Genomic DNA, 14064 nt, shown 5'->3' on the forward strand with positions numbered 1-14064 from the left:
ACACAGAGATATTGGAGAAATTCGCAAAAAAAATTTTTCTCAAAAATTTTGGTCTGATATAAGTCTTTCGTTTTTCACCTTAGCAATTCGATCCATCATTTAAAATGTTAAAACTCTTCTGGGGGCTATCAGAACACAAAAATATTGGAGAAATTAGCAAAAAAAGTATTTCTCAAAAACTTTGGTCGGATATAAGTCTTTCGTTTTTCTCTTTAGCGATTCGATCCATCATGAAAAAAGTTAAAACTCTTCTTGTGGCTATCAGAACACAGAGATATTGGAGAAATTCGCAAAAAAAATTTACTCCAATATTTCGAACTTTGACTGATATAACTCTTTTGTTTTTCACTTTAGCGATTCGATCCATCATGATAAAAGTTAGAATACTTCTGGGGACTATCAGAACACAGAGATATTGGAGAAATTCGCAAAAAAAATTTTACTCAAATATTGCGACCTTTGACTGATATAACCTTTGTTCTTCACTTTAGCGATTCGATCCATCATGATAAAAGTATGAACTCTTCTGTGGTTTATCAGAACACAGAGATATTGGAGAAGTTCGCAAAAAAAATTTTACTCAAATATAGCGACCTTTAGCTGATATAACTCTTTTGTTTTTCACTTTAGCGATTCGATCCATCACGATAAAAGTTAGAATACTTCTGGGGGCTATCAGAACACAGAGATATTGGAGAAATTCGCAAAAAAAATTTTTCTCAGAATTTTGGTCTGATATAAGTCTTTCGTTTTTCACCTTAGCGATTCGATCCATCATGAAAAATGTTAAAACTCTTCTGGGGGCTATAAGAACACAAAAATATTGGAGAAATTAGCAAAAAAAATTTTACTCAAAATTTTGGTCGGATATAAGTCTTTCGTTTTTCTCTTTAGCGATTCGATCCATCATGAAAAAAGTTAAAACTCTTCTTGTGGCTATCAGAACACAGAGATATTGGAGAAGTTCGCAAAAAAAATTTTACTCCAATATAGCGACCTTTAGCTGATATAACTCTTTTGTTTTTCACTTTAGCGATTCGATCCATCACGATAAAAGTTAGAATACTTCTGGGGGCTATCAGAACACAGAGATATTGGAGAAATTCGCAAAAAAAATTTTTCTCAAAAATTTTGGTCGGATATAAGTCTTTCGTTTTTCTCTTTAGCGATTCGATAAATCATGAAAAAAGTTAAAACTCTTCTTGGGGCTATCAGAACACAGACATATTGGAGACATTCGCAAAAAAAATTTTACTCAAATATTGCGACCTTTGACTGATATAACCCTTTGTTTTTCACTTTAGCGATTCGATCCATCATGATAAAAGTTTGAACTCTTCTGGGGGTTATCAGAACACAGAGATATTGGAGAAGTTCGCAAAAAAAATTTTACTCAAATATAGCGACCTTTAGCTGATATAACTCTTTTGTTTTTCACTTTAGCGATTCGATCCATCACGATAAAAGTTAGAATACTTCTGGGGGCTATCAGATTACAGAGATATTGGAGAAATTCGCAAAAAAAGTTTTTCTCAAAAATTTTGGTCTGATATAAGTCTTTCGTTTTTCACTTTAGCGATTCGATCAATCATGATAAAAGTTAGAACTCTTCTGGGGGCTATCAGAACACAGAAATATTGGAGAAATTCGCAAAAAAAATTTTACTCAAAAATTTTGAACTCTGACTGATATAAGTCTTTCGTGTTTCACTTTAGCGATTCGATCCATCATGAAAAAAGTTAAAACTCTTCTTGGGGCTATCAGAACACAGCGATATTGGAGAAATTCGCAAAAAAAGTTTTACTTCAATATTGCGAACTTTGACTGATATAACTCTTTTGTTTTTCACTTTAGCGATTCGATCCATCATGATAAAAGTTAGAATACTTCTGGGGGCTATCAGAACACAGAGATATTGGAGAAATTCGCAAAAAAAATTTTTCTCAAAAATTTTGGTCTGATATAAGTCTTTCGTTTTTCACCTTAGCGATTCGATCCATCATTTAAAATGTTAAAACTCTTCTGGGGGCTATCAGAACACAAAAATATTGGAGAAATTAGCAAAAAAAATTTTTCTCAAAAATTTTGGTCGGATATAAGTCTTTCGTTTTTCTCTTTAGCGATTCGATCCATCATGAAAAAAGTTAAAACTCTTCTTGTGGCTATCAGAACACAGAGATATTGGAGAAATTCGCAAAAAAAATATACTCCAATATTTCGAACTTTGACTGATATAACTCTTTTGTTTTTCACTTTAGCGATTTGATCCATCATGATAAAAGTTAGAATACTTCTGGGGGTTATCAGAACACAGAGATATTGGAGAAGTTCGCAAAAAAAATTTTACTCAAATATAGCGACCTTTAGCTGATATAACTCTTTTGTTTTTCACTTTAGCGATTCGATCCATCATGAAAAATGTTAAAACTCTTCTGGGGGCTATCAGAACACAAAAATATTGGAGAAATTAGCAAAAAAAATTTTTCTCAAAAATTTTGGTCGGATATAAGTCTTTCGTTTTTCACTTTAGCGATTCTAACCATCATGATAAAAGTTTGAACTCTTCTGGGGGCTATCAGATTACAGAGATATTGGAGAAATTCGCAAAAAAAGTTTTTCTCAAAAATTTTGGTCTGATATAAGTCTTTCGTTTTTCACTTTAGCGATTCGATCCATCATGATAAAAGTTAGAACTCTTCTGGGGGCTATCAGAACACAGAAATATTGGAGAAGCTCCCAAAAAAAATTTTACTCAAAAATTTCGAACTCTGACTGATATAAGACTTTCGTATTTCACTTTAGCTATTCGATCCATCATGATAAAAGTTAGAATACTTCTGGGGGCTATCAGAACACAGAGATATTGGAGAAATTCGCAAAAAAAATTTTTCTCAAAAATTTTGGTGTGATATAAGTCTTTCGTTTTTCACTTTAGCGATTCGATCCATCATGAAAAATGTTAAAACTCTTCTGGGGGCTATCAGAACACAAAAATATTGGTGAAATTAGAAAAAAAATTTTTCTCAAATACTTTGGTCGGATATAAGACTTTCGTTTTTCACTTTAGCGATTCGATCCATCATGAAAAAAGTTAAAACTCTTCTGGGGGCTATCAGAACACAGAGATATTGGAGAAATTGACAAAAAAAATTTTACTCAAATATTGCGACCTTTGACTGATATAACTCTTGTTTTTTACTTTAGCGATTCGATCCATCATGATAAAAGTTAGAATAATTCTGGGGGCTATCAGAACACAGAGATATTGGAGAAATTCGCAAAAAAAATTTTTCTCAAAAATTTTGGTCTGATATAAGTCCTTCGTTTTTCACTTTAGCGAATCGATCCATCATGAAAAATGTTAAAACTCTTCTGGGGGCTATCAGAACACAAAAATATTGGAGAAACAAGGAAAAAAAATTTTTCTCAAAAATTTTGGTCGGATATAAATCTTCGTTTTTCTGTTTAGCGATTCGATCCATCATGAAAAAAGTTAAAACTCTTCTTGGGGCTATCAGAACACAGACATATTGGAGAAATTCGCAAAAAAAATTTACTCCAATATTTCGACCTTTGACTGATATAACTCTTTTGTTTTTCACTATAGCGATTCGATCCATCATGATAAAAGTTTGAACTCTTCTGGGGGTTATCAGAACACAGAGATATTGGAGAAGTTCGCAAAAAAATTTTACTCAAATATAGCGAACTTTAGCTGATATAACTCTTTTGTTTTTCACTTTAGCGTTTCGATCCATCATGATAAAAGTTAGAATACTTCTGTGGGATATCAGAACACAGAGATATTGGAGAAATTCGCAAAAAAAATATTTCTCTAAAATTTTGGGCGGATATAAGTCTTTGGTTTTTCAACTTAGCGATTCGATCCATCATTAAAATGTTAAAACTCTTCTGGGGGCTATCAGAACACAAAAATATTGGAGAAATTAGCAAAAAAAATTTTTCTCAAAAATTTTGGTCGGATATAAGTCTTTCGTTTTTCTCTTTAGCGATTCGATCCATCATGAAAAAAGTTAAAACTCTTCTTGTGGCTATCAGAACACAGAGATATTGGAGAAATTCGCAAAAAAAATTTACTCCAATATTTCGAACTTTGACTGATATAACTCTTTTGTTTTTCACTTTAGCGATTCGATCCATCATGATAAAAGTTAGAATACTTCTGGGGGCTATCAGAACACAGAGATATTGGAGAAATTCGCAAAAAAATTTTACTCAAATATTGCGACCTTTGACTGATATAACCCTTTGTTTTTCACTTTAGCGATTCAATCCATCATGATAAAAGTTTGAACTCCTCTGGGGGTTATCAGAACACAGAGATATTGGAGAAGTTCGCAAAAAAAATTTTACTCAAATATAGCGAACTTTAGCTGATATAACTCTTTTGTTTTTCACTTTAGCGATTCGATCCATCACGATAAAAGTTAGAATACTTCTGGGGGCTATCAGAACACAGAGATATTGGAGAAATTCGCAAAAAAAATTTTTCTCAAAAATTTTGGTCTGATATAAGTCTTTCGTTTTTCACCTTAGCGATTCGATCCATCATTTAAAATGTTAAAACTCTTCTGGGGGCTATCAGAACACAAAAATATTGGAGAAATTAGCAAAAAAAGTATTTCTCAAAAACTTTGGTCGGATATAAGTCTTTCGTTTTTCTCTTTAGCGATTCGATCCATCATGAAAAAAGTTAAAACTCTTCTTGTGGCTATCAGAACACAGAGATATTGGAGAAATTCGCAAAAAAAATTTACTCCAATATTTCGAACTTTGACTGATATAACTCTTTTGTTTTTCACTTTAGCGATTCGATCCATCATGATAAAAGTTAGAATACTTCTGGGGACTATCAGAACACAGAGATATTGGAGAAATTCGCAAAAAAAATTTTACTCAAATATTGCGACCTTTGACTGATATAACCTTTGTTTTTCACTTTAGCGATTCGATCCATCATGATAAAAGTTTGAACTCTTCTGTGGTTTATCAGAACACAGAGATATTGGAGAAGTTCGCAAAAAAAATTTTACTCAAATATAGCGACCTTTAGCTGATATAACTCTTTTGTTTTTCACTTTAGCGATTCGATCCATCACGATAAAAGTTAGAATACTTCTGGGGGCTATCAGAACACAGAGATATTGGAGAAATTCGCAAAAAAAATTTTTCTCAGAATTTTGGTCTGATATAAGTCTTTCTTTTTTCACCTTAGCGATTCGATCCATCATGAAAAATGTTAAAACTCTTCTGGGGGCTATAAGAACACAAAAATATTGGAGAAATTAGCAAAAAAAATTTTACTCAAAATTTTGGTCGGATATAAGTCTTTCGTTTTTCTCTTTAGCGATTCGATCCATCATGAAAAAAGTTAAAACTCTTCTTGTGGCTATCAGAACACAGAGATATTGGAGAAATTCGCAAAAAAAATTTACTCCAATATTGCGACCTTTGACTGATATAACACTTTTGTTTTTCACTTTAGCGATTCTATCCATCATGATAAAAGTTAGAATACTTCTGGGGGCTATCAGAACACAGAGATATTGGAGAAATTCGCAAAAAAAATTTTACTCAAATATTGCGACCTTTGACTGATATAACTCTTTTGTTTTCACTTTAGCGATTCAATCCATCATGATAAAAGTTTGAACTCCTCTGGGGGTTATCAGAACACAGAGATATTGGAGAAGTTCGCAAAAAAAATTTTACTCAAATATAGCGACCTTTAGCTGATATAACTCTTTTGTTTTTCACTTTAGCGATTCGATCCATCATGATAAAAGTTAGAATACTTCTGGGGGCTATCAGAACACAGAGATATTGGAGAAATTCGCAAAAAAAATTTTTCTCAAAAATTTTGGTCGGATATAAGTCTTTCGTTTTTCACTTTAGCGATTCTAACCATCATGATAAAAGTTTGAACTCTTCTGGGGGCTATCAGATTACAGAGATATTGGAGAAATTCGCAAAAAAAATTTTTCTCAAAAATTTTAGTCTGATATAAGTCTTTCGTTTTTCACTTTAGCGATTCGATCCTCCATGATAAAAGTTAGAACTCTTCTGGGGGCTATCAGAACACAGAGATATTAGAGAAAATCGCAAAAAAAATTTTAATCTAATATTTCGAACTTTGACTGATATATCTATTTCGTTTTTCACTTTAGCGATTCGATCCATCATGATAAAAGTTAGAATACTTCTGGGGGCTATCAGAACACAGAGATATTGGAGAAATTCGCAAAAAAAATTTTTCTCAAAAATTTTGGTCTGATATAAGTCTTTCGTTTTTCACTTTAGCGATTCGATCCATCATGAAAAATGTTAAAACTCTTCTGGGGGCTATCAGAACACAAAAATATTGGTGAAATTAGAAAAAAAATTTTTCTCAAATACTTTGGTCGGATATAAGACTTTCGTTTTTCACTTTAGCGATTCGATCCATCATGAAAAAAGTTAAAACTCTTCTGGGGGCTATCAGAACACAGAGATATTGGAGAAATTGACAAAAAAAATTTTACTCAAATATTGCGACCTTTGACTGATATAACTCTTGTTTTTTACTTTAGCGATTCGATCCATCATGATAAAAGTTAGAATAATTCTGGGGGCTATCAGAACACAGAGATATTGGAGAAATTCGCAAAAAAAATTTTTCTCAAAAATTTTGGTCTGATATAAGTCCTTCGTTTTTCACTTTAGCGAATCGATCCATCATGAAAAATGTTAAAAATCTTCTGGGGGCTATCAGAACACAAAAATATTGGAGAAACAAGCAAAAAAAATTTTTCTCAAAAATTTTGGTCGGATATAAGTCTTTCGTTTTTCTCTTTAGCGATTCGATCCATCATGAAAAAAGTTAAAACTCTTCTTTGGGCTATCAGAACACAGACATATTGGAGAAATTCGCAAAAAAAATTTACTCCAATATTGCGACCTTTGACTGATATAACTCTTTTGTTTTTCACTTTAGCGATTCGATCCATCATGATAAAAGTTTGAACTCTTCTGGGGGTTATCAGAACACAGAGATATTGGAGAAGTTCGCAAAAAAATTTTACTCAAATATAGCGAACTTTAGCTGATATAACTCTTTTGTTTTTCACTTTAGCGATTCGATCCATCATGATAAAAGTTAGAATACTTCTGGGGGCTATCAGAACACAGAGATATTGGAGAAATTCGCAAAAAAAATTTTTCTCTAAAATTTTGGGCGGATATAAGTCTTTCGTTTTTCACTTTAGCGATTCGATCCATCATGAGAAAAGTTAAAACTCTTCTTGGGGCTATCAGAACACAGAGATATTGGAGAAATACGCAAAAAAAATTTACTCCAATATTGCGACCTTTGACTGATATAACTCTTTTGTTTTTCACTTTAGCGATTCGATCCATCATGATAAAAGTTAGAATACTTCTGGGGGCTATCAGAACACAGAGATATTGGAGAAATTCGCAAAAAAAATTTTACTCAAATATTGCGACCTTTGACTGATATAACCCTTTGTTTTTCACTTTAGCGATTCAATCCATCATGATAAAAGTTTGAACTCTTCTGGGGGTTATCAGAACACAGAAATATTGGAGAAGTTCGCAAAAAAAATTTTACTCAAATATAGCGAACTTTAGCTGATATAACTCTTTTGTTTTTCACTTTAGCGATTCGATCCATCACGATAAAAGTTAGAATACTTCTGGGGGCTATCAGAACACAGAGATATTGGAGAAATTCGCAAAAACAATTTTTCTCAGAATTTTTGTCTGATATAAGTCTTTCGTTTTTCACTTTAGCGATTCGATCAATCATGATAAAAGTTAGAACTCTTCTGGGGGCTATCAGAACACAGAAATATTGGAGAAATTCGCAAAAAAAATTTTACTCAAAAATTTCGAACTCTGACTGATATAAGTCTTTCGTGTTTCACTTTATCGATTCGATCCATCATGAAAAAAGTTAAAACTCTTCTTGGGGCTATCAGAACACAGAGATATTGGAGAAATTCGCAAAAAAAGTTTTACTTCAATATTGCGACCTTTGACTGATATAACTCTTTTGTTTTTCACTTTAGCGATTCGATCCATCATGATAAAAGTTAGAATACTTCTGGGGGCTATCAGAACACAGAGATATTGGAGAAATTCGCAAAAAATATTTTTCTCAAATATTTTGGTCTGATATAAGTCTTTCGTTTTTCACTTTAGCGATTCGATCCATCATGAAAAAAGTTAAAACTCTTCTGGGGGCTATCAAAACAAAAAAATATTGGAGAAATTCGCAAAAAAAATTTTTCTCAAAAATTTTGGTGTGATATGTCTTTCGTTTTTCACTTTAGCGATTCTAACCATCATGATAAAAGTTTGAACTCTTCTGGGGGCTATCAGATTACAGAGATATTGGAGAAATTCGCAAAAAAAGTTTTTCTCAAAAATTTTTGTCTGGTATAAGTCTTTCGTTTTTCACTTTAGCGATTCGATCCATCCTGATAAAAATTAGAACTCTTCTGGGGGCTATCAGAACACAGAAATATTGGAGAAACTCGCAAAAAAAATTTTACTCAAAAATTTCGAACGCAGACTGATATAAGTCTTTCGTGTTTCACTTTAGCGATTCTTTTTTTTTTTTTGTTTTGTTAACGGAGAAGAAATGCGTTACCGCATACCCCTGGCCCCGGGGGAGGCCTGGCGGTTATGTGGGGCTCTTCCCCGCCGACAACGTGTCGGCGAGGACATACCCACTAAAACCTCTCCGGGTGTCCTGCTCAGGTCCTTCACTGGGGGGGACTCCGGGAACGCGTACAGCATGCTTCGGGAGCCCCCAGGACCAGGTCGTCCGAGGCCGACTCAGCACGCCGGGGGGCACCCTGGTGCGGGTCCCACGGCAGGGCCGTGAGGCCAAGCCGGCCTAAGGTCGGGGGAGAGGGACACCAGCCCTCCCCCGCCTCTTCACCTTGTGATGTTAACGGGGGTAATGCCCGGGAGTCCGGCCCCCCGGCCGGATGTCCCGGGCCCCTACGCGCCGGACTAGCCCGGCGCGGCGGCATACTCTTCTCCGTGTTGGGGGGGGGGGAGGAGGTAGGAAGGAGTTCCTTCCCCTCCCCCCACCAGCACCCCGGCGAGGCGCTAGAGGGGGAGCGATGGCGCATTGTGACGCGCGATCGATCCCCCGGACCGTTAAGTCACGTTTGCCTCGCCGGGCTCATTTACATGGGGAGCTGCCCTCCTCCCACGGCTGCGCGTCCCGAAAGCTGGGCCGGCAGCCGCAGGGGAAGAGGGTCGCTCCATTTCATCATTCCTGTGGCGGTCGCCGTCGTCCCTCTCCTCCGCAATAGTGGGGAGCGAGGGGGCGACCGCCACGGCTCTTCTGCCCCGCCGCCGCCCGGTGGAACTCCGGGGGCGGGGGCCGCTTCTTCTCGGTCGGGGCGGACGGGGCGGGGGCCGAGACGAAGCGTGACCCCCGTCTCCGCCGCCCCTTCTGTTCCTCGCGTCGCCTGGGGGCATACGACCCCCAGGCTGACGCTCCCGCACCTTTTCGGCCTCCTCCTTCTGCAGCATGACTCGCTCGCAGAAGGAGGAGACCGCCTTCCAGGCGCTCTCCCTGCCGACCATCTGACTGATGATGGCCGGCAGGGAGAGTTCATCTCCCACTTCGGCCCTCAAGACTCCGCGCAGCACTTCCCACGCTGGACACTCTTCCAGCGTGTGCCGCGCGGAGTCCCGGGCGGCGCCACAGTGGTGGCACTGTGTCGTCGGCTCCCTCCTTATCCTGCACAGGTACTCACCGAAACAACCATGCCCGGTGAGCACCTGTGTCATCCTGTAGGACAAGCCGCCAAACGGGCGGCCCACCCACTCGTCCAGGTGTGGTAGGACGGCCTCCAAGATCCGAGATCCGGCCGCCGGCGGGTTGTCGATGAGGTTCCTCTTCCATGACCTCATCACCCGCCGACGGGCCCTCTCCCGTAGCAACGCGGCGGCCCTGGGGGTGACTACCCCCCCCCTCAAGGTGGATGGCTTTTGCCCTGGCGTAGGTCCACGCCAGGGCATCGGCCGTGTACTCCGCCGGGGGGAGCCCCGCCAAGGCCATGATTGCCGCGTTGGGAGCGGTGCGAAACGCGCGCGTTATCCTTCGCGCCAGCCGCCGCTGCACATCGTGCAACACCTTCTTAATGCGGCGGCTGGCCAGCGCCTCGCGGAACCACACCGGGGCTCCGTACAGAGCCCCGGACATGATCGCGAGGGCGTACGCGCGTCTAGCACCCACCCTCGGACCCCGGAGGTTGGGCATCAGCCCATTGAGGGCGTTCAATCTCCTGCCCAACCGCTGGGCCAGCTGGTCAAAGTGATCAGCGAAGGCCCAGCGACCGTCCAGGTGCAACCTAAGGTACTTAAGTTTTGCACCCATCTGAACACGGGTGTTGTCCACCAGGACGAAGACCTGGGGCGGTACCCCGGAGGAGCCATCGTGAAAGAATATGGCTTCTGTCTTCTCCGGGGCCACCCTCATGCCCAGGCCTTTTATGGCACCGACGATACAGGCCACTGCCCAGTCGCCGTTGGCGACTGCTCCTCCCCAGGAGGTCCCCCCCGCCACTATGAACGTGTCGTCAGCGTAGCCGACGACGTAGCAGCGGGGCGGGAGGGCCGTGCGTAGCACTTTGTCGTATGCGGCGTTCCATAGCAGGGGGCCCAACACGGACCCCTGTGGAACGCCACATGACACGTCCCTCCGCTGCTGGAGTCCGTCTTTGTCGCGGAACTCCAGCTCTCTATCCCGGAAATAGTCCTGAACGATGGCGACGAGGTAGGGCGGCAGGCGAAAGTACTCGCTCAGCGCCGCCACCACCTCGCCCCAGGGGAGACTATTAAATATCCAGGGATATCGCCAACGCCACCATCCCGTCCCCCGTTAGGGATTCCGAGAGGGACCGAACCTGACGTATCGCGTCAATTGTCGATCGCGCCTCTCGGAACCCGTATTTTTTGGGGGACAGTTCAGGACCATTCCGGGCCATATGCCGGATGATGCGGTTAGCGATTATTCACTCGAAGATCTTAGCCGCATCATCCAGCATACAGAGGGGCCTGTACGCGGAGGGACTGTCCGCGGGCTTGCCCTCCTTTTTAAGGAGGACAAGCCGGGCCCTCTTCCACCTCCTGGGGAAGATACCTTCCCGGAGGCACTTCGTGTACATGGCACGAAGTGCCTCCCCTACGATAGGCGATGCCCGGGCCCAGATTTTGGCATAGATGCCATCCGGCCCGGGCGCCTTCGCTTTTTTGCCAGTTATTCGGGCGAAGGCCGCGACCATTTCGTGCCTGGACACCTCCAGTTCCTCCGACCATCCTGGGGGAGGGCCGGACTTTTCCGGGATATCCCTCCCCCGGGTGGGGAACAGTGTGTTCACCACCTCACTTTAGCGATTCGATCCATCATCATAAAGGTTAAAATTCTTCTGGGGGCTATCGGAACACAGAGATATTGGAGAATTTCGCACAAGAAATTTTTCTCAAAAATTTTGGTCTGATATAAGTCTTTCGTTTTTCATTTTAGCGATTCGATCCATCATGATGAAAGTTAGAACTCTTCTGGGGGCTATCAGAACACAGAGATATTGGAGAAATTCGCAAAAAAAACTTTTCTCAAAAATTTTGGTCTGATATAAGTCTTTCGTTTTTCACTTTAGCGATTCGATCCATCTTGATAAATGTTTGAACTCTTCTGGGGGCTATCAGAACACAGAGATATTGTAGAAATTCGCAAAAAAAATTTTTCTCAAAAATTTCGATCTCATATAAGTCCTTCGTTTTTCACTTTAGCGATTCGATCCATCATGAAAAAAGGTAAAACTCTTCTGGGGGCTATCAGAACACAGAGATATTGGAGAAATTCGTAAAAAAAATTTTACTCAAAAATTTGGTCTGATATAAGTCTTTCGTTCTTCACTTTAGCGATTCGATCCATCATGATAAAAGTTAGAACTCTTCCGGGGGCTATCAGAACACAGAAATATTGGAGAAATACGCAAAAAAAATTTTACTCAAAAATTTTGATCTTTGACTGATGTAAGTCTTTCGTTTTTCACTTTAGCGATTCGATTCATCGTGATAAAAGTTAGAACTCTTCTGGGGGCTATCAGAACACAAAAATATTGGAAAATATGGCAAAAAAAATTTTACTCAAAAATTTCGAACTTTGACTGATATAACTCTTTCGTTTTTCATTTTAGCGATTCGATCCATCATGATAAAAGTTTGAACTCTTCAGGGTGTTATCAGAACACAGAGATGTTGAAGAAATTGCAAAAAAAATTTTACTCAAATATTTCGAACTTTGACTGATATAACTCTTTTGTTCTTCACTTTAGCGATTCGATCCATCATGATAAAAGTTAGAACTCTTCTGGGGGCTATCAGAACACAAAAATATTGGAGAAATTCGCAAAAAAAATTTCATTCAATAATTTCGATCTCTGACTGATATAAGTCTTTCGTTTCTCACTTTAGCGATTCGATTCTTCATGAAAAAAGTTAAAACTCTTCTGGGGGCTATCAGAACACAGAGATATTGGAGAAATTCGCAAAAAAAATTTTACTCAAAAATTTCGAAGTTTGACTGATATAAGACTTTCGTTTTTCATTTTAGCGATTCCATCCATCATGATAAAAGTTAGAACTCTTCTGGGGGCTATCAGAACACAGAGATATTGGAGAAATTCGCAAAAAAAATTTTACTCAAAAATTTCGAATTTTGACTGATATAAGTCTTTCGTTTTTCACTTTAGCGATTCGATTCATTGTGATAAAAGTTAGAACTCTTCTGGGGGCTATCAGAACACAAAAATATTGGAGAATAAGCAAAAAAAGTTTGCTCAAAAATTTCGATCTTTGACTGATATGTCTTTCGTTTTTCATTTTAGCGATTCGATCCTTCATGATAAAAGTTAGAAATCTTCTGGGGGCTGTCAGAACACAGAAATATTGTAGAATATGGCAAAAAAAATTTTGCTCAAAAATTTCGATCTTTGACTGATATAAGTCTTTCGTTTTTCACTTTAGCAATTCGATCCATCATGATAAAAGTTAGAAATTTTCTGGGGGCTATCAGAACACAGAAATATTGGAGAAATGGGCAAAAAAGTTTTACTCAAAAATTTCGAAATTGACTGATATAAGTCTTTCGTTTTTCACTTTAGCGATTCGATCCATCATGATAAAAGTTAGAACTCTTCTGGGGGCTATCAGAACACAGAAATATTGGAGAAATACGCAAAAAAAATTTTACTCAAAAATTTTGATCTTTGACTGATGTAAGTCTTTCGTTTTTCACTTTAGCGATTCGATTCATCGTGATAAAAGTTAGAATACTTCTGGGGGCTATCAGAACACAGAGATATAGGAGAAATTCGCAAAAAATATTTTTCTCAAAAATTTTGGTCTGATATAAGTCTTTCGTTTTTCACTTTAGCGATTCGATCCATCATGAAAAAAGTTAGAACTCTTTTGGTGGCTATCAGAACAGAAATATTGGAGAAATTCTCAAAAAGAATTTTACTCAAACATTACGAACTTTGATATAACTTTTTCGTTTTTCACTTTATCGATTCGATCCATTTTAATAAAAGTTAGAACTCTTCGGGGGGCTATCAGAACACAGTGATATTACAGAAATTCGCAAAAAAAATTTTACTCAAAAATTTCGAACTTTGACTGATATAACTCTTTTGGCGATAATGGCAATGATAGCGATGGTGATGGCGATGATAGCGATGATTACGATGATGGCGATTATGGCGATAATGGCGACGATGGCGATGATGGCGATGATGGCGATGATGGCGATGTTGGCGATGATGACGGTTATGATGGCGTTGATGATGGCGATGATGGAGATTATGGCGATTATGGCGATATTGGCGATGATGGCGATGATTATGGCGATTATGCCGATGTTGGCGATGATGGCGATGATGGCGATGATGGCGATGATGATCGGGCCATCGTATTGTCACTATTACGACGGCAATGGAAATGTCAATGATAGAA

The 14064-nt window shown here is 39.2% G+C and overlaps 1 protein-coding gene across 1 annotated transcript in view; it reads left to right on the forward strand.

Annotated features, from left to right (window-relative positions):
- Positions 1-14059, forward strand: part of LOC120357428 (collagen alpha-2(V) chain-like) — a 112831-nt gene extending 98772 nt beyond the window's left edge. The window contains exon 2 of the mRNA XM_039447628.1: positions 13765-14059. Within this exon, the coding sequence (XP_039303562.1) occupies positions 13765-14059 (295 nt within the window). The remainder of the gene's footprint in view (positions 1-13764) is intronic.
- Positions 14060-14064: the final 5 nt, after the last annotated feature.

The sequence above is a fragment of the Solenopsis invicta genome, chromosome 3 (assembly GCF_016802725.1).
Source record: "Solenopsis invicta isolate M01_SB chromosome 3, UNIL_Sinv_3.0, whole genome shotgun sequence".
NCBI classification, from domain to species: Eukaryota; Metazoa; Arthropoda; class Insecta; order Hymenoptera; family Formicidae; genus Solenopsis; species Solenopsis invicta.